General features: G+C 41.9%; 1 protein-coding gene across 2 annotated transcripts; it reads right to left on the bottom strand.

Annotated features, from left to right (window-relative positions):
* Window positions 1–4,437: 4,437 nt before the first annotated feature.
* map3k15 (mitogen-activated protein kinase kinase kinase 15) lies at window positions 4,438–22,542 on the bottom strand. 2 transcript variants are annotated; one of them, XM_041065444.1, is made up of 30 exons: window positions 21,587–22,542; window positions 19,249–19,388; window positions 18,944–18,967; window positions 18,559–18,636; window positions 17,611–17,804; window positions 17,321–17,489; window positions 17,072–17,178; window positions 16,641–16,811; window positions 16,441–16,553; window positions 16,004–16,163; window positions 15,744–15,894; window positions 15,522–15,629; window positions 15,233–15,282; window positions 15,046–15,141; window positions 14,810–14,897; window positions 14,536–14,669; window positions 13,975–14,102; window positions 13,297–13,427; window positions 12,475–12,580; window positions 10,961–11,118; window positions 10,617–10,800; window positions 10,237–10,414; window positions 9,318–9,492; window positions 8,617–8,802; window positions 8,314–8,419; window positions 7,924–8,164; window positions 6,867–6,979; window positions 6,671–6,777; window positions 6,462–6,538; window positions 4,438–5,570 (listed from the first exon to the last, which is right to left on the bottom strand). In XM_041065444.1, exons 1-30 carry the CDS (start codon window positions 21,906–21,908, stop codon window positions 5,477–5,479), a joined length of 4,089 nt encoding a protein of 1,362 aa, XP_040921378.1. In that variant the 5' UTR covers window positions 21,909–22,542; the 3' UTR covers window positions 4,438–5,476. The 2 variants fall into 2 exon arrangements, with proteins under 2 accessions (XP_040921378.1, XP_040921379.1); XM_041065445.1 differs by lacking the exon at window positions 18,559–18,636.
* Between the last annotated feature and the right edge of the window lie 638 nt (window positions 22,543–23,180).

Raw genomic sequence — 23,180 nt, forward strand, 5'->3', positions numbered from 1 at the left:
AAATTTCAATGGTGTGCTTTCGTGCACACCATTGAAACATAAAGACTGCTTTATGCCGCCACTGAAGGCATAAAGCAGGCACAAAGCTTAGGCATTTCCAGCTGGAGGATTTTTTTCCACCTTCTACTTCCTCTTACAAGTTGTTTACTCTGTCCCCTGCGGCAACGCAAAATTCTATTCACATAGCTCAAGAAAGGCAACGCACAACAGAGACAAAATGATACTTGAGGATCTGAAGGTCAAATAACCTAATAATTCCCACTGTGAGTAGTCGCAATATCTACAGGAGTATGTGTTGCCACATACAACTGCAAAAATCACCCCACGGTACGACGGGACTGTTTAGAGAGTTTATCTCAGGAGCACAGAGTTGAGATAGCAATGCCTGAATGGAGACGGGAAAGATAAATAGAAGCCTTTGTTGAGCTGAAAGTCCCTCGTTTGCCTCAGTTAGAATTCAATCAATTGTAGTGGCGCTCTGCTACACTGGAAATTTGTGTGACATTAAATGGCATCATCTATGTTTATTTAAGGTCAGTGCCTTTGTGTAAAGTATCAGTTGCAACCCTGAGAGCTACTTTTCTGGTATGTGGCTACTGTCCAACCGACATGTGGAAATGAGATGTCATACCTTCTCCACTTTCTTACACCACCTTACTTTCTTATTCCACGCTTGACTATTTGTATGCCACTGCTGAGCAGCCCTGAAGCATTTGTTACATGTTACATTTTGTTTATCTCATTCTTCATGGATTTCAGCCTTTTCGAAAAATATCTCTCCCTTATAAATATCTCACATTTGTCAGTTCTAGCCACAAACGCAGAAAGTTACACAGCACTCATTTTCCATATAATTTTCCACTTCAAATGTGGAATTCAAACGCACATAAATGATGTATTGGTGTGATTTTTTTTTATGTTTCCATACGACCTGGAGGCTTCATGGATGTCATCATTCACTCCTGCTACAGGCTTGTTTGCAATGAATAATAATTCAAATCTGTACAAACTCCAGATAACATTTAGACCTGATCCTTTTATCTGAACTTTTGAAATCAATGACGTGCATGAGATTACTCATGAGTTTAAAATCTATTTTTAGACCACATCTTCAAGGAGCTAAAAATAGCACATGATCATAAAATCAGGGTGGGATTGTCTTGGTGTGTAATCATGTTTACAATGCTGAGGTGTGCCCCGCCGTTTCCTTGTTGGTGACGCAACTACAGAACATTCCTTCCATTAATCTCTCCAAATTCCATTAACCTCTCCAAATTCTTTTAGTAAGTATGAGTTATTTGGAACTTTACATACTCTTCCCAGGGCTGAGGAAATTAACTTTCTATTTTTATTCATTCCTGCCACTTTTCAGGTTCAAGCTTTTGAAGCCTTCATTTCACTTGCGACAGTAACCTTATCTTTCGTTGACAAGTCTAATGTGCCGTGTAATCAGTATCGGGTTACACATAATTCGACATCAAGCTAAACTAGATGATGATGATATAAAATGAAGCATTGTTCTGTGCATATGTGGGGACATTTTTGGATTCAAAGTTATACAAAAACAAAAGTATAGACAGATTTGTAGGAATTTGACAAGCTAGAAAAGTAGCTTTGTTTCATGCCAGCATAGAGTAGGCATAGATACTCATTCATTAGAAATCCTGTTTCTGGCCACCTGATGAATTTTTGGCCACTTTGATGCTGCAAAACAAGCTGTAAAAACACCAGTGATGAATTCTCACCTTATAAAATTGTATTTGTAATAAAATGGCCATTTCCTCATGCCTATGTCACTCCATGATACCATCAAATACCATCAACCTAAGGAAGAGGTCAGGGTGAATGGACTTGCACGGTACTGCGGTTGCTGTATGGCTGTCTCTAAAGTTCGTTCTGTGATCTTCATGGCGAAAAGAGGAGAGGCTGTGCAGTGCTGACAGCAGGACATCTAAGAAGACGGCAACATCAATGCAGTGTAAGGTTATCTTTCCAGCTTTGTCCTCTCTTTTCTTCTGTGCATCTCTTTGTGTATATGATACATGACCCACTTCCCAGTTTACACGTTTCTAATTTCCAACCACCACCACCTCCCATGTTTACAAGACTTTCTCACGATGATCTGAACCTAATTTGATATTATTTTCTCAAAACTATTCATCAGTCTTGCTTATTAGCAGACAGTTTCTTTAAACAGAAAGGATTCCTATCTACTGGCTGGTTCAGGAATAACAAAGGAAATTTTAGCAAAATATGCGTTACCATAAACCATACTGTCACTGTGAAGCACTGTAGAATCACCCTTTGTATTTCTGCAGCAACAGAAAAGCTCATGAGGGATTGAGAAACCCTGCCCGCCTTCACAGTTTAAGTTTACGAAGTTTTCCGTTTGTTGAATATTTGCTTAAACTTTATTGTACTATATGTTTCTATAAAGGGCTATGTAGTTTAATCAGTGTTTCAAGAGTGAATCTGTCAAGGCATCCTCAGTGCGATATGCATCTTGATATACCACACTACGTAAGAGGATGTAGCTACACTACACTTGCACAATCAAAATAAAGATCATATCATAAGTTCATAAAAAAAACATGTTACAGATGTTACAGACAAAACATGTTACAGATTTGATCTCTCTTAGACTCTAAGGAAAAACTCTTGAGTAAACATCTCATGAGTTGATTTAATGCATCTTGTGGAATCATTGACCATTAATGGCACTTTGGAGCAAGTTTTTTTCTGAGCTAGTCTTTGTACTGTTTGTGTAATGTTGTTGTTTGCTTTCTCATATATGTAACGTAAGTCTGCAAGGTAAACAAAATCTGCCTCAGTACCTTTAAATCCCAATCATTAAAATGTCTCATCTGTAAACATACAAAGACCAAAAAGCCAACTATTTGCATACAACTTATTGCTCCCGCCTGCAACATAATCCCCCGTAAAACAACAACCTGCCATTTTTACACTTCAGTTTGTGTATGGACTGTACAAGTGGGATATAACATGTTAAGTAGTGAGTTATAGAGGAGCTTGCAGGTGGCGTTTGTTATTGTCATGGCAACCTATTCCTTTTGAGACATAAGCAATGAGAGCTCTGCCAGCAAATTCAGAACTGTTTACAATCTATGTATCTCATTTCATTGCTTATATTCAAGTCAAATTTCTCTATTTTAATTTTGTTCAAACTCTTTCTGTCCTACTTTTTGTTACAGTTTTCAGAACAGTACTGTTTAACCATGGGCCGAGAGGTTCCAACCTGGTTTTCTGTCACTCACAGTAGGGTTAGTAGGTAACTTATGAATAGTTCAGCCAAATGAAAGTACCGGACTGCACACACACAATGCAGGTTCTTTCCAAGCTCACTTAGAGAAGATTTGATAGAGCTCTTCAAACAAACAAAAAAGCTGTGGGAAAGGCAAATTTCCTCTATGGCCGATGGATTCACTTTATTTCCTCAAATAAAATTCCAGTGTCTGGAATTTTCCTTCCCCTACAGTAGGTGTTAAAAGCAACAAGCAGGCTGTCCTCTACAGATCAGCAAAGCAAAAGCTCTGACATTTCTTTTTGTTTTCCTTGTTCCTCTTATTCTGAAAAAAAAAGTGTGTAAGTGTGAGCATGCAGCATGGTGTCACTTGACAGGATTACTCAAGGTTAATGTGCTTTCCTTGTCAACTGTAAAACAGAAATCTGTCAACAGGTTCTGTGCTATGTTGTGCTATGCTAATGGGCACAATTCTTCTTGTTATTGATTTTATAGCCATACCAGCTACAGTGTTGGTCTGTCGGTTTACCACTTTGGCCCAGACTGATTCAATGGATTGATCGGAGGGAGGATTTAGCTCAAAACTGGGCCTAATTACAGCCTCACATATCCACTCAACACTGTAATTTTGCAATGCTTGGGGCACCACAACCATTATATTGGGGTGGAAGAAAAAATTGCAGTGATAAATATCTAATCTCGGCTGCATAAAAAACACAAGTAGCTGCATGGTGCATACCGCTAGATGTAAGAGAGGCAGCATGTTTTTTTTTAACTACTGGAATGTGCTATTTGAAGGCTAACTCTCACAGATCTGGATACCAGGTAACAGCTCACCAAACTCAGTAATTTCGGTCAACAGGTATTTTACTTAGATCTATGGACAAAAACAGGCTTACAGTCACAAATGGCAGGCAGTGAGACGAGGTGATAAATCCTGCAGAGCTGACAGAGGAAGTTATAGTAGGTAGAAGGTCATGCTGTACTCAGGTAGGCGAACAGGTTTCAGGCAGGTAAAAGGCTAAAGTGAAGTCTGGCAAGAAAACAGCAGAAAAGTGAAGCTTGTGTGAACTGCGAACTTGACACACAGAGTCTAAGGTTTATCTGTCTTTGTTATATTTAATTTTGTCTTCAATTATACTAGACACCACAAAAATACCCCAGGGACAGGTGACAACAGTTCCATTATTTCCAGGTTTATTGCAGTGGTAAAGCAACCAGGAAATAGACAAGCACACACATACATACATACATACATACATACATACATATAATAGTTGGAATAAAAAAACAAACATTTAAATACAGGTACACAGAGGGGGAAAACAGCTACTTCATTGAGAATACAAAGGAACTCTTACACAACTAATAAATAACATGCATACAAATATAAGGGCAGTGATGGGATGGCAGTGATGAGTGCATGTTTCAGTAAATCAGCTCAGTCTGGCTACATTTGTGTTACCTTACAAAACTTAAGGCATCAAGCTGTAGCTGACAGCCTAGGGTAGTAGATAGTATGTGCACTAGCTTGTGTATCCCCCTTTGCACAGTTTTGGAATAATTATAATAAATTAAATTACATGCTTATAACTCCTGCTCACGTTACAGCCATAATGTGAGACCATCTACAGAGAGTGGGGTCACAGGTCGACGGCTTCATTTTAAAGGGTAAAAAGTCTGGGAACCGCTGGTTTAAAACATACTGAGAATATGGATGGACAGGATGGAAGTGCATTTATGTTACAGGAGAGTTTTGAAAGGTTTTTAAGGACTTTTTTAATAGTTTTCTTGACTGTGAAACTTTGTGTTCTCTGTGAAGAATCAAGCCACAAAACTTTTACAGTCAAGTCTACAGCTGGCATTTTATACATAAAAAGGCTTCGGGGACTTCCTTGTTTGTTAAGATGTATTTTTCTTAAAAAATCTTCAAGCACATGAACATATTGTGGCGCAAATACACATTTAAGTGCACATAAAGATGCATAAAGTAGTGCCTGCACTAAAGCGCTTTGGTCTGGTCAAGTCTGACTCTGTATGGAGATGCACAGACGAACAAAGACTCAGTCACTCCTGTGCATACGACGCAGAGACTACAACATAAAAAGGCACAGTGGATGAAGAGAGAAGAAAGAGGCGGCCATGCAGGGCTTGTAGAGCGTGGATGTGCGTGTTTTTGCAAAAGTCCTCCAGAGTCGTAGTGCATCTGTCCCATCATGCATCATCTTCCGAGGGCCCGTCACTCATCAGTCTCCCTCTCTCTCTGTGCCGCTGGATGGCTCGCCAGATGCGGCAGAGCACTCCACCCCTGAGGGGAAAGATGGTTAATCACGGCTGTTTGATGTAAGATGGTATAGAATTTTTATGCTGCAGAAGACAAAATAAACTGTTGCCACCTCACCTTATAGAAAAATAAATTCATCTACTCTTGGAAACTGATTTAATTCATTTTGTCTTATTTTCAAAGTCTTTTTTCTTTTTATCTTCAAAAGACTTCTTCGGGCAGTAAACGTGAATCTGAAAATGAATCTCGAACACTTGGTCATCACGAATTTGGTTGCCTGTCCTCAAAGGTGAGTATGAGACAGTGGGAGGATGTGTGTAAAAAAACAGGAACTGATGAAGGACTTCCTGACATTACACTCTGGCTTAGATTCAAAGATGTCTAATGTGGAAAAGCAAGTGGAAACAGGAAACTCAAAACACAGCACCAAAAACTATTTACATTAGTTTACCTCTTTAAGAGTTTACCCGCCATGTTTGCCGATGTAACATTTTGTGGTTTCTCCCCTTGACACATTGTGGACATTTTCTTTAAAACGTTTTACAGCACTGCAAGCCTTGCACAAAATCTGCAAGGTGTGCTAAAGTAAAAACACACCAGATCATTTAAGCACAAGCTGACTTTGCAGTAAGATCGACAGAAACCAGGTAGAGCTGGGAAGACTGCCCCGTTAAAATCCATGAGACCATAGGATTTAACCTTTCCAAACTGGCTTTTTAATCATTTATGGCACCTTAGAGAAGCTGAAGCAATCAGAAAACCTATAAAAGGTCAATATCAAGAAGCCAACAATGCAACTTTAAACCTGTAAATTCTGTATATTTTGTACGTATGCATGCAAAATAATTTAAAGAATAATAACTTTGACTGCCTGTCAGTTTGCAACAGGATACACAGATATGAAAAAGTAGATACCGTAGACGTAGACAGCGGAGGTCATCTTTGGTAACGTCATTGAGAATGTCAGTCAGTGTGTAGTCCTCCAGCACAAACTAGGATAAAACACAGATGAACAACTGTAAGCCATTGGTTTACAATCACGCTTTACACCATGTGCTGTGGTGGCACTCAGAAGTAGGAGAAGAAGATGTAGACAGATTTTCAAAAGCCAACAGACACTCAACCTTGTCTATGGTGTCTGTGTCTGCCCCCTGCTCTTTCAGCCAATCAGTGAGCTGCTTGTCCGGCTCATGGTCTGCTGGGATGTGGAAGATGGAGGGAGGTGAAATATCTTGGAAAAAAAAAAAGAACACAGATTTAGAGAAGGTCAAAAGCAAGTGCAAAAGATTAATCCATCAGTTGGTCAGTCAGTGTGTTTACCTGGTGGTCTGTGTCTGACTCTGACCAGCTCCAGGTCGTGTGTTCTCTGCTGCAGCGTGGCCTTCAGAACCTGCTGATACTCCTTCTCCTTTTGCAGCAGCTCCTCCAGCAGCCTACGGGGGCCACCATAGCAACAGTGTCATCTATTACAGTAAGCACTGAAACTCACTGACATACAGCATGGTGGGCTGGGATAGATAGCAAAGGTGAATTAGTTGTAAGGTCTAACAGGAAAACTGTCAACAAATAGATAGAAGCTGTTACTCAGGCATACACAGCAATTATGCGGCTCTGGTAACTTAAAGCTTCACAGTAGACACAGGCTGGGAACCATGACAGGTATAAACATAAAATAACAATCAAAATACAAATGTATATGTATTTTGCAAATGGGCAAAGTTCTTGCTGAGACCAGCAATAAATGCAGACAGCAAGGCAGGAAATCAGTCACAAAAGTACTGAGACTTTTACCTGGTAATAAAAGGTGTAATGCATTCTGTTTTTCAGGTCTCTGATTATTGATGACAAAAGCTTGTTGGTTTGTTGGTTTACTTGCTGTCTACCGTTCTGGCTGAGCACTGTGTGACAAACCTGTGGGAGACAACTCTCTATTGCACGCAGCCCTGGAGCTACAGCATTTGTGGCATGCTTGTGTGTGTGTGTGTGTGTGTTTGATATGAGTGGAATTTCCTCATTCCAACTTCCACTCAAACGATGTGAGACTGTCTGAAGCAATTCCTCTGTGTGTGACTGTAGGAAAGAATGTGCTGCAATCTGTAGGTGACTTCAGTTTAACGGTAGATTAAAAAAACTAGACTTACTACCACGTGGTTGTACGCCTCCGCCAACCAGTTTATATCTATACATTATATCCATCATTTAATATATGACTTTGAAGGAATTAAATAAAAGGCATTAAGTGTATGTGATCATAATTAGCGTATGAATTCTTGATTTTTGGCCAGAAACGTATTTTGCAAGGTCACGTGATCTTGACCTTTGACCTCAAAAAAAAGCTGAAGCAGTTCATCCTAGAGCCTCAGCTGTGTTTGTGTACCTGTTCGTCTCTTGTTTGAGTCGTCCCAGCTGAGCTCCCAGTTGATGATGCGAGCGGTGATGCTCATGGGAGTGGGCAGAGTTTAGTGTGCTGACTGCCGAGTGGTTGGGGTCAGTCGTAGTCCCCGAGTCGTCAGTGTGAGGAGCTAAAACGGGGCCAAACTCTGCCTCCTCCTCATCCACCTCGTCTTCTTTCTCTGCTCCCTCACACTCTGACGCTGGGCCAAAGTGGGTCTGTAGCTCTGTTGGTTGAGAGTTTATACATTTCTTGTGACATTATATGAATATTTAGCCCATCTGTCTAGTTTCAACATGCAGTTAACTGTTAGATCCAAAATTTTGCATATGTCCACTAGATGGTGCCAAAAGGTCAAGCAGTCTAAGCACCCACCTGGTATTAGGATGGTGATGGCTGCCTGCACAGCTCGGCGGATGATGTTATCCATGGCAAACATCCAGTGTGGTTTAATGTGATGATTCCTCAGGACCTTGTTCACCTGAGAACACCACGCACAAACAAACAAGGGCAGATATCTTTAGGCTTAAAAGTACAGACCTGAAATTGCCATTTCTGCACTGTGCAGCTGATCTGCAGTTTACCATGATCAAAAAATAAGTCCTTATATAACAGCGCTTATGCTTGCATATACTGTAGCTTGTATGTGCATTGCCAGCTGTGCATGTGTGTGCTAACCGAGTCCTGGAAGCCGAAGAGCACCAGCTGGATCTGGTTGATGGAAGTGGAGTCAAAGTCCAGGTCCAGCTTGAGCTTAGAGATGGTGGCCGCCATGACGCGCCTCTCTGGGGAATGGATGAAGTCTCGAAGAATGCAGATGATCTGCTTGATGTGTTCTACAGACAGCTGGAGCTCCTCACTACCCTATACATACATACACATACACACATTTACATGCAGGAATCAGCGAGGTGTTGATTCATGCTTATTGAGTTAATAAGATTGTAAATGATAAAGACTTATGAATGTAACTTTTGTTCCCCCAGTTTTAGTATAAGAAAAGACACTGTGGCTGACAGCAATCCAATTACATGAGAAGCCTATAGTCTGAATGATGTGGTTGTGTGTAAAGTGTTTTAAAAGCAACATCCTTCAGATTGCTCTGATGGCATAAGCTCTTATGCCATAGAATTACTGAGATAAAAAGATAAGGTGAAAACTGGTGTTGCCTTCATCCAAAGTCTCCACTTGGTTTCATGGGAGGTTACTTGCACGCATTGTTGTCTCTCTTTTCTTGGTGTGAATTTTCTGGAAGACTATTTTCAGATATATTTACTTAGATTTAGTTTAGTTTATTCATTCATTTATAATGAAGCTGGCTCTCCGTATGAATGGAAGCTGTGTTACCATTTTAAGGAATCAAACGCACACACACACACCTGGATGTGGTTCTCCTTGAGGTTGGAGATGACCTTTTCCTGGTCATCATTGAGGACCTTGTACAGAATGGCCCGTCTCTCGCTGTCCTTCTTCAGCAGGAAAAGGCCGCTATCCCTGTCCTCAGGGGAGGGGGGGACACTGCGGTCCTCTGACACCGAACCTTCATCTGGCACACTGCAACACACACACACACACACGCACAGTGATCTTGCAGCAATATAAAAAAGGCAATGAGTACACAAATGATTTACAACAGCGTGACGCACCACTCATTGTATTTACAGATACAAGGCTCTCCTGGCTACTATGTGTGCCCAGGAAAGTGCAGAGGCAGCATGAGTCAGCGCCAAGTTGCACATGTATGTACACACACAGTTGTGTCTGTGCACGTGCAGATGTGTGTGTGATGGTGCGTGTGTGCTCAGCCGCCAGCTGAAGCTCATAAAATGATCCAACCTCATTATATCAGTGTTGTAAAAGGCAGTGGAGCACACTGCGAGCACAATAAGGCCACCTGCCAGTCAAACATACACACACACTCATATATAGACACATGCACATTCATTCACATCTTTTCACTCTGCCAGCAGAATTTTGTCAGTAGTAACTCATAGTTTTAATATTTTAAGAGTAGGAGTAATCCAGTAGTAATCCAGAATTCAGAATGAGAATTACTTTTTTAACAAGGATATTCTAATGCCACCCAATTCAAATCTGCAAGGTTAACATCAGTGTTAAAGACAGTAAAGGTCCTTTTTCATGTAAATTCAGAAAAGATGTAGCAGCTGAGACAAATCAGATCTGAGATATTTAAGGATTCTGTGCCCCACCTCTGAAGTTTGGATCTTAAAGTCCTGTAAAATCTGTACACTTGAACAAGTTCACATGATTGAACTGCACTTAAACACACATTCACACCTCAGGTAGTTGGAGTTGGGGGGTTTGAGCAGGTTCTCGGAGCCAGAGCTTTTCTTCTTCTGGAAGAAAACGTCGTGTTTGGAATCGCAGTCTGGGCTCACAGAGCCATGTTCACTGCTGCTGCTCCCGGTGGCCTCGCACTGCAACTGCACCGGCAGGGAAACGCTGTGGATATAGTCTGCAAACAACACACACAAACACAGAAAAAACTGATTGACAAAAGCATTGTCTCTGCTGTCTGTGCACAATGAGATCTCTGCAAAAGCTCCACGCATCAGTTGTGGATGAGACTGTACATTTTGTAACTATGAAGTTTACAGTGACACCAATAGCTCCTCTAACTGACAAAGCTCTGTATAACTCTGTGTACGTTTGCTAACCTGATGGTTTGAAGGCGATCTTGCTCTTCTTGCCCTTGGTGTTGTGCCTGACAAAAGTGTCTCTGAGCAGGTCCGAGGCGATGGCTCTCTTGTGAGGGTCGGGCTCAAAGCAGCGCAAGATGAACGACTTGGCCTCCAGCGACAAAGACTCGGGGATCTCTGGGTGGATCTTAAACATACCCACCTGTAACACACAGCCACAGAGATACACAATACTAAATCCAAAACACTCACAGACTGGATATCTGCTGTCCAGATTTGTTGTCGTCTTCCTACCAGTGTTTTAACAAAAGGGGAGGGTTGTTTCTCTCATGTAAAGAAATGCAAATACAGTGAATACCAACCTTAAACATGGCGGCCTGTGGTTCCCCCAGCTCATGGAACGGGGGTTTCCCAGTGGCCATTTCTATGATGGTACATCCCAAGGACCAGATGTCAGCCGGGGCCCCGTACCCTCGAGGGCCCTTATCAATGATTTCTGGCGCCATATACTGCAGGGTACCTGCAGACAGAGAGCTAGATACTAAACTGGGATGACTATTTCTAGCAGATAAAGAAAGGCAATTAACTAATTTACAGTCATTGTCAGCAAATATTTGTTTGACTCATGGACTGAAACCAAGATTTAGAAAAAGTACCTTTTCTGGACAGGTGGCAAACAGTGGCTTGTCTTATTTATAAGATGATTAGAAACTCATGTTTATCCTCACTGGAGGCCTTGTTCCAAACAAACAACTAAAACTAGTGTATGCATTGTCTGCTTTTAAATACAGACCCTGAATATACAGTTTGCTATTTTAGATCCCAGATCACGTCTGGGTGAAATGGCTCTGGACACCTGAAAAACTGAATTTCTGCTGCAAAAATTCAACATTATAGCTCATTTTGTTGACTGAAAAGGGTGAACCTAAAAGGTGAATTCCGAAGAATCTGCTTCTTATGTTTTATTTTGTGTTTAAGTATTTTGTTTGTAGTCTTATTCTGAGCAGATTTGGCATCTGCGCACTGCTCTAAATGTTGATGTAAACAGAGAGAGCTATAAAAAAGGGAGAGTCAGAGAATAGACAGGGAAGCAGCAGAGGAGAAACAGATAAGGGCACACACACATACACTCACCTGCTAATGAAAGGTAAACACCCTTCTGCCTCTGCTTGATTAGCTAATCTAATTACACACCTCGCTGGCCGCTGGAGAAGGCCAGATGGCCAATGAATGTGCATGTCTGTATGTGTGCACACGCACATTCGCACACGCTTGCGTGTCTGAGTGTTTCCATAGAGGCTGATAGTGGCTCTTGACATTTTGAGGGTCATTTGATATTTACACTCATAGTCAGAGACTGCAGCATTTCTATGACTCCATTTATGCAGCCCAGACTGAATTACTGTTTATGTGCTGCACTTTGTCAAGCTAGGACCTGTGTCTCTGTGAGTCATTACTGAAGCAGTTTATCCACTTTGTCTTAGACAAGTTGTTTAATAAAGCTTCAGATGGTGGTATACGGTGTTATTTTTGTGGTAAGTTAGTCATCCTTTTAACATTAAAAAAGGAGTACAATTTACTATTTCTAATATTTATATTTATAATTCTAAAGTTAATAACATGTCTTAAAACCACAGATTTGATGTTCACACTTCCGTCCACCTGTTTCTCTGCATATTTTCAATGTGGGTGGTGGAAAGATGGAAAGGTTAGCACATTGGAAAGACTTTAAATAGTTTGTTTAGTGATGTTCATGAAACCCTTACAACAGATTCAAAGAACCCTTTGTTGAAGTCTGTTTTTTTTTTTTTTTATTTAAACCTATAAATAATTTTGGAACATGTCAGTTACAAATAAAATGCTTAATTAGAATTACCGGTGAATGTTTCCGTACAGGGGTTGACTCCAGCCAAACGCTTAGAGGTGCCGAAGTCCGAGATCTTCAGGACACCGCTGTATGTGTTCACCAAGACATTATCACCCTAATGGAGACATAGACAGATAAAAGAAAAAAGAGAGTAAAGATTAATTCACATGATATTGCAGCTTCACACATGTGGTCCCAAATGCCAGTGGAAGTAACCTGTTGAATTGTTTACTTGTCCTCTCATACACATTTGACTTGACTTGTCAAGGCAGGAAAAACAACTGTGTAATCATGTTAATAATGGCTCCATTCCAGCGAGTGTCCCAGTGAGACACTGGGCACAATGGACCTTTTTTTTCCACTGTCTTTTTTTTTTCTCTCTCTTGCAGCAGTCATTTTGACATGTCATAGCTGTTAATAGCGGGTAATCCACAGGTGTTATTAATAACTTTAATGGTAGCTGTGTTTTTATTTAGAGGATCTATTTACAGGTCCCTGATATAATATATGCTTGCTCACTGGCATTGCATAATAGAACAGCTAAATTAAAAAGGGCTACCATTGGTGTTAAATTGCTTTCACTTGACATGATAAAATGTCTGCTGTGAAAAATTGTCATGGGAGTAGGTGAAGCAATTCATCCATGGTATTTGAGCCCAGCTTTCTCTGAATTGAGGATTTGCATGTTGCCTTTCAGAACAAAGTTGTGGAAGTTTTGCTGTGAGGTTTTGTTTTGTACCACAGGTGAAGATTTCCTGCTAGGATTTAAATTGGGCAAATCTGCCTCTACACAGATACCCTTATCTGTGAGGTCTCCAATGTTCCTTGTACCTTGATATCTCGGTGGACGATCTGGTTCTCGTGCAGGTATCGGAGCCCCTCCAAGATCTGTCTGGTGTAGAAGATTATAGTCGCCTCTTTCAGTGGACCCCATTTAGACCGCAGCAACGCAGACAGGCTTCCTGGAGAAAGGAGAGAAGGAGTGTCCAAAACCTATCATGAAATGGGAAGATGACCAAGCAGTTAGAGAGACCGCCCGGTAACCCAGAGGTCACAAGCATCGATCTCTGAAATAGACAGTTTGTCCATTTTTAGCCCTATTGTAATTGTACTTTTAGTAGTTCCCAGATTTTTTTTTAAACAAGAATATCTGTCTACCTGCTCAGGTATTTTGTGATACACCAGAGAAAATAATCAACAAATTCATAAAATAGATGGAGGATAATTGATTTGTTCTGTTGTTTGTTGGGGACATTTTCATGTCTCTCTGTTGAGGGACAGGGCCACAGGGCACCTTTAAGGGAAATCTTACTGTTACGGCATAAAGTGATATATTTGGACAACAGGCCATATAGGATAATATGCAGTAGATGATGTAGGACAATGAATCGACAGCCTTTAGTTTCATGTGGATGAAGTATAAAAAAAACCTCCAGTCTCCTACCATTCACAATAATTGTACTACACAGTATCTATTCCACGATCTCTTTCTGTCGTGTACAAACACACCTCCAGGCACTTGTTCCATGAAGATCTTGATGTATCCGTTCTCAGAAACGGAGCCCAAGTACTGAACAATGTTCCTGTGCTTTAGGTACTTGTGAAGGGCGATCTCTTCATGAAGGGGCTGGGAGTACCTGATTCACAGACAGAAAAAGATGTTTTCCCCCTTCATTCATCCAGATAACAGGTAATCTGTCACAGCATCAACCTGATTCACATTTTAAAACACAGCTTTCTGGTACACAGAACCCAGTACTGGAAACGTTTGGTGAAATAAGACATTTATTAACATACAGGATGTAACATTATCTAGCCCTTGTACCATAATCCCAACATTGAGTGTTAAGTTACTCTTTAAGCTACAAGGCAAAAACATTCTCAGACAAATTGTGAGAGGAATTCTGTGAATTTTAATAATGTTTCTCCAGCAGAAAGTGAGCTCTGTGACAAGAAAACAAATGGGGGAAATACATTTTCCACTGTTTTCTCTGCTTTTATATTGTAGAATGGAATTTTTTTTCATGGACCATTATTTGACTCTTTAAGTCATCAACTACAAACACTGACCTGCTGTCTCTCTCAGGGATCTCTTTGATGGCGATTCGGACCTGGTTGCTGAGGTCTCTCCCAGCATACACCACTCCATAGGTTCCTCGCCCCAACACCACCCTGTCCCCTGTCTCATTGGTGTCATACTCGTACTGTAACACACAAACATCAACAGAACACACATTCTTTATCAGTAATCACTAACTGGAACAACAAACATAGATATTCACTGTAAAATAATATACCGGCTATATTTATGCCAACACACACAAGCACACAAATACCCCCTGACCTCCAGTGTATCTCCATCTCCCTCCCCTTCCAGCTCCACAGCATTTCCTGTACCATCAGATATCATCTCTTTCACCATGGAACAGAACCTGAAGAATGTACACACAGACATTATGATTGGCCAATTCATGGCCGTCAGGTCATGCTGCGATACAAACGCACATACGTACTGTACGAACACAAACACAGACAAACACACACACCTACACAGACACATCTAGAGGTGTGTGTCCTCACCGACCGCACTGCTCCTCAGTGGAGAAGTAGATCTGGAAGTCATCAGAGTTATCGTGGACGTAGAGGAAACAGCAGCGTTCGTCAAACTTGCTGATACTGCAGACAGATCAAAGCTTAGATTAACTAAACATATCTTTTTTTTCTGTTCTGTTTGTTTTATCCTCCAATCGTTTAGCCAATCCATTACCTAATGCCTTTTATGGACATTGCAGTGAAGTTCCACTCGTGGATCCCTTTCTGTAATCAAAGTGAATAAAGTTCATTTTCACATCATTCACACTGCTCATAACGGACACATATTCAATCAGGATCAAAGTACTAGGACTCACTCAAAGTCTAAGATAAAGTAAATTAACGAGTGTTTCCATCCACTACTGTTATACAAAAATTAGGATGCTGATTCATAGATTCCTCAGTCAGGTGCAGTTGATGGAGAGATGGAGAGGGTTAAATGGACAAGAAGGTGATATTCTTACTGTTTCTGCAGGAGAAACATGCCAAATAGAAACATTCTTCTCTTCAGCCTCGTTGTTAATGGACACATAGGAGGGCTGGTACACCTTCGTCGGCTCCAGAATCAACACCTGTAACAGAAAGACAAGGAGAAACATGGAAAGACGTGTGACATCATGTTAGCACTGTCTACAATACTGTGTCTGGTGGTGCATGTTTAATTAAGCATCTATGTGTGTTTGTACAGGAAACCGCAGCCGATTGGTGGTGCGCTGCGTGGCCTCCACGATGATGTCCATCCAGAAGTTGAGTCTCTCCCGCTGAGGAGAATGCTCCACTGTCTGCTTCTTAAACCTCTGGATCAGCTGAAGGTTCTGCACCACCGACCGCAAATACCTGGTAGAAAAAACACACAACACAAGTATGAGTCAAAATTATGGCTATTTTTTGAAAGGGGTTTGGTCAGGCAGTTATTATCAGAGCTTGTTTCTTAAACTGTCTTTACCAGAGAGGTGGCTTCAATTTGAAGAGCTTCTCGGCAGCCTGAGTAGCTTTGGGAATGTCGTTAGCTAGCATGCTAACAGTGAAGAACTGGCCCACGTCCCAGTAGTTATTCATTTTTTCCAGGGAACCTTTGCGCCCCAGCAGACTGTTCAACCTCACACCTAAAACATGAGATCATCATCAGCAGAGAGAAAGTGGGAGACGATGCATTTGCCAAGTTTGCTTCTGTTATGCAAAAATTTAACAGCACTTTGGCATCCGTTTATATCACTTCACCACGTGTTGATCCTCTGAAAATAATCCAAAAGTGGCAAAAAGAACTGGAACAAATGGACTGAAGGATGGACCTAATCAAAATGCTTCTGTAATCAAACTGACTCTGGCTTGAGTGTGCTTTGAACAAAAGTCAGAGGAGTATAAAGTTCAAGATCCTCTCACCTATTTTCCTCAGTTCCATTGAGCTCTCAAATTGTTGGCCAGCAACTATGAGTAGGACAGCCAGGTTGATACCAGAATAGAGAGTGGGCTGCAGCTCAAAACCCTTCCTGTACCTGAAGGTGGACGGAAACACATAAATGAATACACAGAAGGAAATACTTAGATCACAGCAGCGAAGGATTTTTTTTCTGTGTCCTTACCACTGTATAGCGTTGTCTCTGTTTTTAGTGTCTTTGCAGTCTGAGTCCAGAAAGATGTCCTTATATATTCGTCCACAGAGGCAGAACATGTCCGGTGCCGGATGTTCACATGACTGTAACACCTGTAGCATCACTCTCAGAGCCTGCTCCCTGTCGCCAGGACTGTTTCTCCTGCACACACACAGATACAGAGGGTGAATTGTAGTTCTGTTGAAAGCATTGCAAAGATTTTGCTCAAAGTAAAACTGCTGACTCAGAAAATAAACTTCACCAGAAAGAAAATGAAAGCCTGCATGTCAGCAACGACAAATGAAATGACTTCTGCATTACAAAAAAAATGAAAAAAGAAAGTTAAGAGGGCCTAAACAGAACAGTCACTTTCTTTTTTGCTTGTGAAGGACAATAAATGTTTGAATCCAGTTGCTGCATACCTGTTGAGAGCGAAGGCATAGTGGAACTGGATCATGGGCTGGGTCGCCAGATCACAAGTTGGCAGCATTTCTAGGGTTTGCACCAGCTTCACCATAGCATCATAGTCCTGGTGGTCAGATAGGGGGAAATTATTATAAGTCATGCTTTTCATTATTGTTAATGTAAAAAAGCAATGAGCTTGTACTTGTATCTCCCTGATAGTGCTCATGCTGGAGTTTCTCGAACTTTACACCTCGTTGTGCTTGTACCTGTATGTCTCTGTAGGAAAACAGCAGGTTCATGACAATGTCCTGTGTGAGGACCTCTGTGTTGTCAATTCGGAGTTTGATGCGGGAAAGCTCCTTGGCCAGCTCCTCGCCCTGATATTTCTCCCTGGCCTTTCTGATGTCGTTCAGCAGGGTGTCCTTAAAGGAGGCACTGCAGAAGAGAGACAGTGAGAGGAGAGACAGAAATACACTGAAATGCAAACAAGTGTTTTCTGCTGTAAAAACACACAGCTGCAGTAAAAAAAAATGTCCTGTATGTGTGTGTCTCTCACCAGGATGTGACATGGATGTCCTTCAGCAGGCTGGTGAAGCGGTCGGTCAGGGGAACACAAAGCGGCCCCAGCAGGTTGTCCCAGCTGGGCTGCATGTACTCACTGGCCCTGCGCTGGGCGTCACTCTCACAGCACATATACTCATGGTTAGGAGTCACTATGTAGGGGATGAAATAGTAGTTACCACTGGACGCCTGGAAGGAGAAAGGGAGGGGATGTTCAGTTTAAAAAGCAAACAAGTTTTTTTGTAAAAGGAAAAAGAGGACTCAAATCTCGGTTTGAGTACCAGACGTGCTTTTAGATGCATAGTGTAAATATGTTACAGCTGTAAATCACACATGCTGAATACTGGTGCCAGGTTTAAAAGCAGACCAGGCAGGGAAAGACAGGAACGAGAAGGAGGGGGTTGGTGAGATGGAGAGAGAGGGGATTAGAGAGTGAGTAATGAGGAGGATCAGTACACCACTAAGGTTGCTTGGTGGCATCAAGACATGACGACATCAGCAAAGCGTAACACAAGTAATAAGGCTCACTTGGCTGTTAAATACCCAGTAGAGCACAAACCAGTGCACACAAACACACTCTGCAACTCTACATCTTTGTTCCTTTTGCTTCTACAATCTCTTTTTTCTTTTACTTTCTGTCTGCCGCTTGTTCCTTGCTGTTGGTTTGTCCTCTCGGCAGAACAACGCAATTTTCCTTCTGCTTCTTTTAGGTTTGCTGACTGAAAGTGTTTTGAGTCATTCCGTGCTGTACTCTTTATGATCACAAATCCTCTCTATGATTGTTGTGTCCGCCATGTCCCAGACTCACTTTATCCTTCTTTGGGCTTGTGAGTCCCTCATTGTTAGAGGATTTATTTGTCATTCACACAGCATCCCACGTTTGTTAATGTTATCATTCTTTGACAGAATCTCCCATCATGCTTTGGTGCAGCCTGTTACCTACTTTGTTGCGCAGTCCAGAGCCTCTGTACTCTGGAGGCAACTGAACCCAGGGAAAACCTAATGCTGGAGGACGGGCGGCCTACTCCACACACACACACACATGAACAGACCATACATACATTAAAAATCAGTTGCTATGAAGAATAGCCGCTAATAATACAATAGTATATTTCAGGAGTCTGTCACGCAGTTTAGCACGTGTGTGCCCTTGTGTGTGTTTGTGAAAGAAGTAGACAGAGGGAGTCAGAGAAAGCACGTAGATAAACATTCCTGCGTGCATATGAGCATGAGAGGACCGACGACACTTGTCACGATTATTGTTCCACAAATAGCACAAGGCAGTGTTTGCACATAAATCACACATAAACACACACAGAGAAACTTACTGTGTTTTTCTGCACCACCATGTCCTGTAAGGAGGTGAAACAAAAAGCATGGCAGAACTGATTTGGACAGCAAAACTACAGTGTGTATTCTTGTGTACTCTTAAGTTGCACTGCCACTTAGGCACTTGAAACAGCTGTTTCCCCCTGGCAGCACTGTCTGTACTACACACACACACAGTGTACACACACTCACACTACTCTGTAAATAGCTTAGCGGATGACTTTGTTCTAAGGAGGCATAGAGGAATGGCATCCATGAACTCTGATTACACCAACAGGACATTCAAAGAGGTGTGTGTGTGTACCTTCAGTGATTGGGCGGTGTCTGGGTCAGTGTCATGGTATAGGATGACATTATTGGCCATGTCGAAGCTCTCCCTCACGCCCAGGTGGTAAAACAAGGAGGGCTGCCGAAACACATCACTCATATCCACAACAGCGATGTCTAGAAGGAGGAAGAGTAGAAAGATGACAACACTAATAACGTGTCTCCAAGGTCACATTTACACAGTCGGTTTCTTTGTACAAATAAGTAGATGACCTTTTGTTTAAACACAGCCTCCTTAAACCACAAGAACTGAGACTCAAGATCTTCTTGCTTCTCTCTGAATTGGCTTTACTTTCATCATTTACTTCCATTTGCCATCCCTATGTTATCTCATGATGATACTTGACTATGTTTGGGGTCAAATAAAACCCCAGAATTCCCTCTCATAAGCAAACTGTAATAAAATTCCAAGCTAAAGAGGGCGCATGCAGGGTCTTCAGAGAACATTAGGGTTAAGACAGGTTAAAACAACAAAAAGACATTTGGAAGCTCTTTGTCTGCAAAATGTGAAATTTGTTTATTTATTTAGTTTATTTGTATATTTGAACAAAAACATAGTAAATGCAGAGGTACATCAGGACAAAGGGAGCTTCCGATTATCCTTTTTGTTGTGTCAACCTGGACTAGTTTGAAAGCTTAAGAAGGGAGGTGAATGTTATCCTTCCCACTTCCCTGGACTGGGTAGTTTTTTAATGAATTGCGAATTCCAAGAAACTGGCTTGGAATGTCGGGATGTCCCGAGCATAGCAAATTATCTGAGTAAGGAGGACAAGAATGTGCAAGTGCAGACACGTAGAGACACATTTTTTCTACTGAAGTAGCTTTCATCTAGAGGAATGAATTATACAAAAAACAATCTGCAACCAAGTACTGTACTTACAGTGTGCATGAATGAAATATCTCTGGCTGAGCTCTGCCCTTTGTTGTTAGAATGCTAATATACCACAAAGAGCTGCGGTTGATGGAATGCCATTAGTTGCAGGTGGTTGATCAAAAAACAAATCAATCAAAACTTTGTCTTAATGATGGAGCCAGATGAAAAGTGAAGGGATCACCAAAGTTATTAAAAATTGTCCTGAGAGGAACACGAATTTCATCTCAATCCATCCAATATGTTAAAATATTTCAGTCAGGACCAAAGTGGTGGACCGACGCACTTGAGCCGTGGAGCCACACCACTAAGATGGCTAATAAAATAAATCTGAGATAAGAAATAACTGTGAGAGTTACATGAACATTAGGGTATGTATTGTAGTGTACTATATACACATACATATGGGACACTTCACAGCAGACTTTCTGACATGTCCTGGCAGGAAAACCACAGGTGGAATTAAAAATACCAACAACGACTTTATTCCATTCACCAAACCAGTTCCCAACACTGCACTGTGTAAGTAGGATCTGTGTCATGGCTTAGTGGGACGCTTCAACATCACTGAGTCACCATTAATGTTACTGATAAAACCTGTTTTTTTTTTTTCTAAACATGCTCTGACAAGTTAAATGTCTGCCATGAGAAAGATTTTGACCTTTTTTTTTTCTAACCACATAGTCATGCCTTTTTGTGCCAGACTTATCAGCAAACAAAACATATCCCATCTGACAATTGCTATAGCTGCTGTGGCTCTTTGGCTGCATCCACTGAAGCTTTCTGCGAGCGGAACCACCTGGCCTCGTATTTGTTCAACTAAAACATCTTCAACAGAGGTGTGGACGACATCACCGCCTGGTATAAATAGCTGGCAATTAAAATCTTTTGAGTGGAGCTCTGGTTTCACTGCCCTGATCAGAACAGAAGTTATAAAAGGTGTCAGCTTCGCAGGATGAAGACAGTGATGAGTGATGGATGTGACTGAAAAATAGCTAGGAGAGGGGTTGACCTCAACATTCATTCTGAGTCAGTAAAGGCTAAAGGCTTTGGGGTTACATAGGGTCACATTATTAATCGTGATAGTTGTGTTAGGTAGTAATTTCATTAACAGAAACAACAATCATCAGTGAATCCACAAATAAATGATAAAATATACATAATTAGTAATTACTAAACAGACTTATTACACCTATTAGACTGTATATAATCCCAGCATGAGTTTGGAGATGTGCCCTTGCTTGCATGCAGGTGGTGTAACCGTCGTTTCACCAGCATTTCACTGACTATTTCACCATTTCACGTTGCTCACATGCTGTTGAAACTTTTGTGTAAACCCGTTAACTTTTCAAACAGGTTTAGTTCAGATTGAACCCAGATTTAACCTTTCACACACGCGCGCGCGCGCGCGCACACACACACACACACACACACACACACACACCTGCATCGTAGAAACTGTCCAGCACGGATGTTTCTCCAAAGTCCAGCCTTCCGAAGGTGACGGTGGTGAGCAGGGCGCTCTCTGAGTCGCAGGCTCTCTGCAGACACTGTAGCGCTCCGGACTCCGGACTGCTGGCCATCACCGACTTCAGCCCGTCGTTCAGGACGTACACGACTCGCAGAGAGCGCTGCTTGAACGGTGGACTGGGGCTGGACACCTCGCCCCTCTCCCGGTCCCTGTCCCGGTCTCGTTCCACCACGCTAACCCCGGCGGAGTGCTCCCCTGCCAAGTCTGCGACCTGCGCGCTTTGCCCCGTTTCCATAGCGAGAACCTGGGGAGTGTTTGTGCTCTATCTCCTTCTTTCTCCGGTTACGTTCCTCCTCTCCCTTCCGTTAATTCCTTTATTCTGCCTTCTCCCCCGTGTCTTCCTCCTGTCGCTCACTTGTTGCGCACCTGTACCTGTTGTCGCTGATGAGGAGCGCGTCTGAGTTTGTCCCCCCGCATCTCCGCCTCATTAACTCACATCATCTGCCGATTATCTCGCACCAGGAAGCCCGCTTCCTCCAGACTGGATCCGACTAGATCCCCGAGAGAGAGGAGAACATGTGGTGAGAGGGAGGAGAGGGGGAGGAGAAAGGGGGGGAAGACATAAATGCATCCAGAGATTAAATTATTCTCTTAAATTTGGCTCTCGTCTTTTGGTTTGACGTATCCCACGGGGAGAGTGTTTATACTGCTGGATACAATCAGGCAGTATGAAATAGTATCTCTGTGTCTCTGGCTGTCTAAATATAAAACTGTGTGTCCATCTAGTCCCTTCCTTTACGCGTGTCATGGCCAAGTTACTCTCAGTTATGTCCTCCTAAGAACAAATACATTCAGCAGAGGGATGGTATATAATTTTCGTCCTCTTCACTTATATGGACTGTCCTGATTCTAGTCTCACCACTGTTCTGATTGCCGTTCAAGTTTTCCTCTGTTCCCCAGGGCAAGTTCTTTATATTTGAACACATAGCATCTAAATTTCAGGCAACCTAAATGGAGTAAGGGGAACATGCTGCAGTTTACACACTGTTCCTGTATTGAATTAAGGCAACATGTTCTCTGTTACTCTCTGGTGCCATGTGCTAATACTGGACTGGACGGACTGCCAGAGGCATCTATCACAGAGTGACAGAGGGGACATATGCTACCAGTCTCAGTTCGGTCTGCAGGGTCAGTAGGGCAGACCCACTGAATACCCACAGTACAGACAGGGTGTTAGTGATTCTTACTGGAACCAGACTGACATTACTATAACTTTTAAGATTGTGTAACAGTCTTTTTCTGAGTGTGGTGATAGAAATATTTACAGTGATTCTTATTTTTATTCTACTGGACTTCATAATTACTTTTCAAGTTATGATAGGTGAGGATAATAATAATATAAATAAATGTATCCAGAATAGGCTGAATAGATTAAAATCCTCACAGGTAGAACTGGACTATGAGAAATCAGAGCAGCTCCTCTAATTGGCAGAATGGAGCTTTTACTGCACAGTGCAAATGCAGAAAATGTATTTGACTGATTGGATGAGGGTACCCATTCAGTGAA

The sequence above is a fragment of the Toxotes jaculatrix genome, chromosome 20, assembly GCF_017976425.1.
Source record: "Toxotes jaculatrix isolate fToxJac2 chromosome 20, fToxJac2.pri, whole genome shotgun sequence".
Classification (NCBI taxonomy): Eukaryota; Metazoa; Chordata; class Actinopteri; family Toxotidae; genus Toxotes; species Toxotes jaculatrix.

What these genes read in the sequence shown, in the direction of transcription:
- map3k15 (XM_041065444.1), bottom strand. Translation starts at nt 21,908, where the DNA reads ATGGAAACGGGGCAAAGCGCGCAGGTCGCAGACTTGGCAGGGGAGCAC. An exon ending in GAGATGGAGATACACTGGAG is followed by an intron (nt 14,670 to 14,809) that starts GTCAGGGGGTAT and finishes TGTGTGTTACAG; the next exon opens with TACGAGTATGACACCAATGA. An exon ending in CTGTACGGAAACATTCACCG is followed by an intron (nt 11,119 to 12,474) that starts GTAATTCTAATT and finishes CTCTGTCTGCAG; the next exon opens with GTACCCTGCAGTATATGGCG.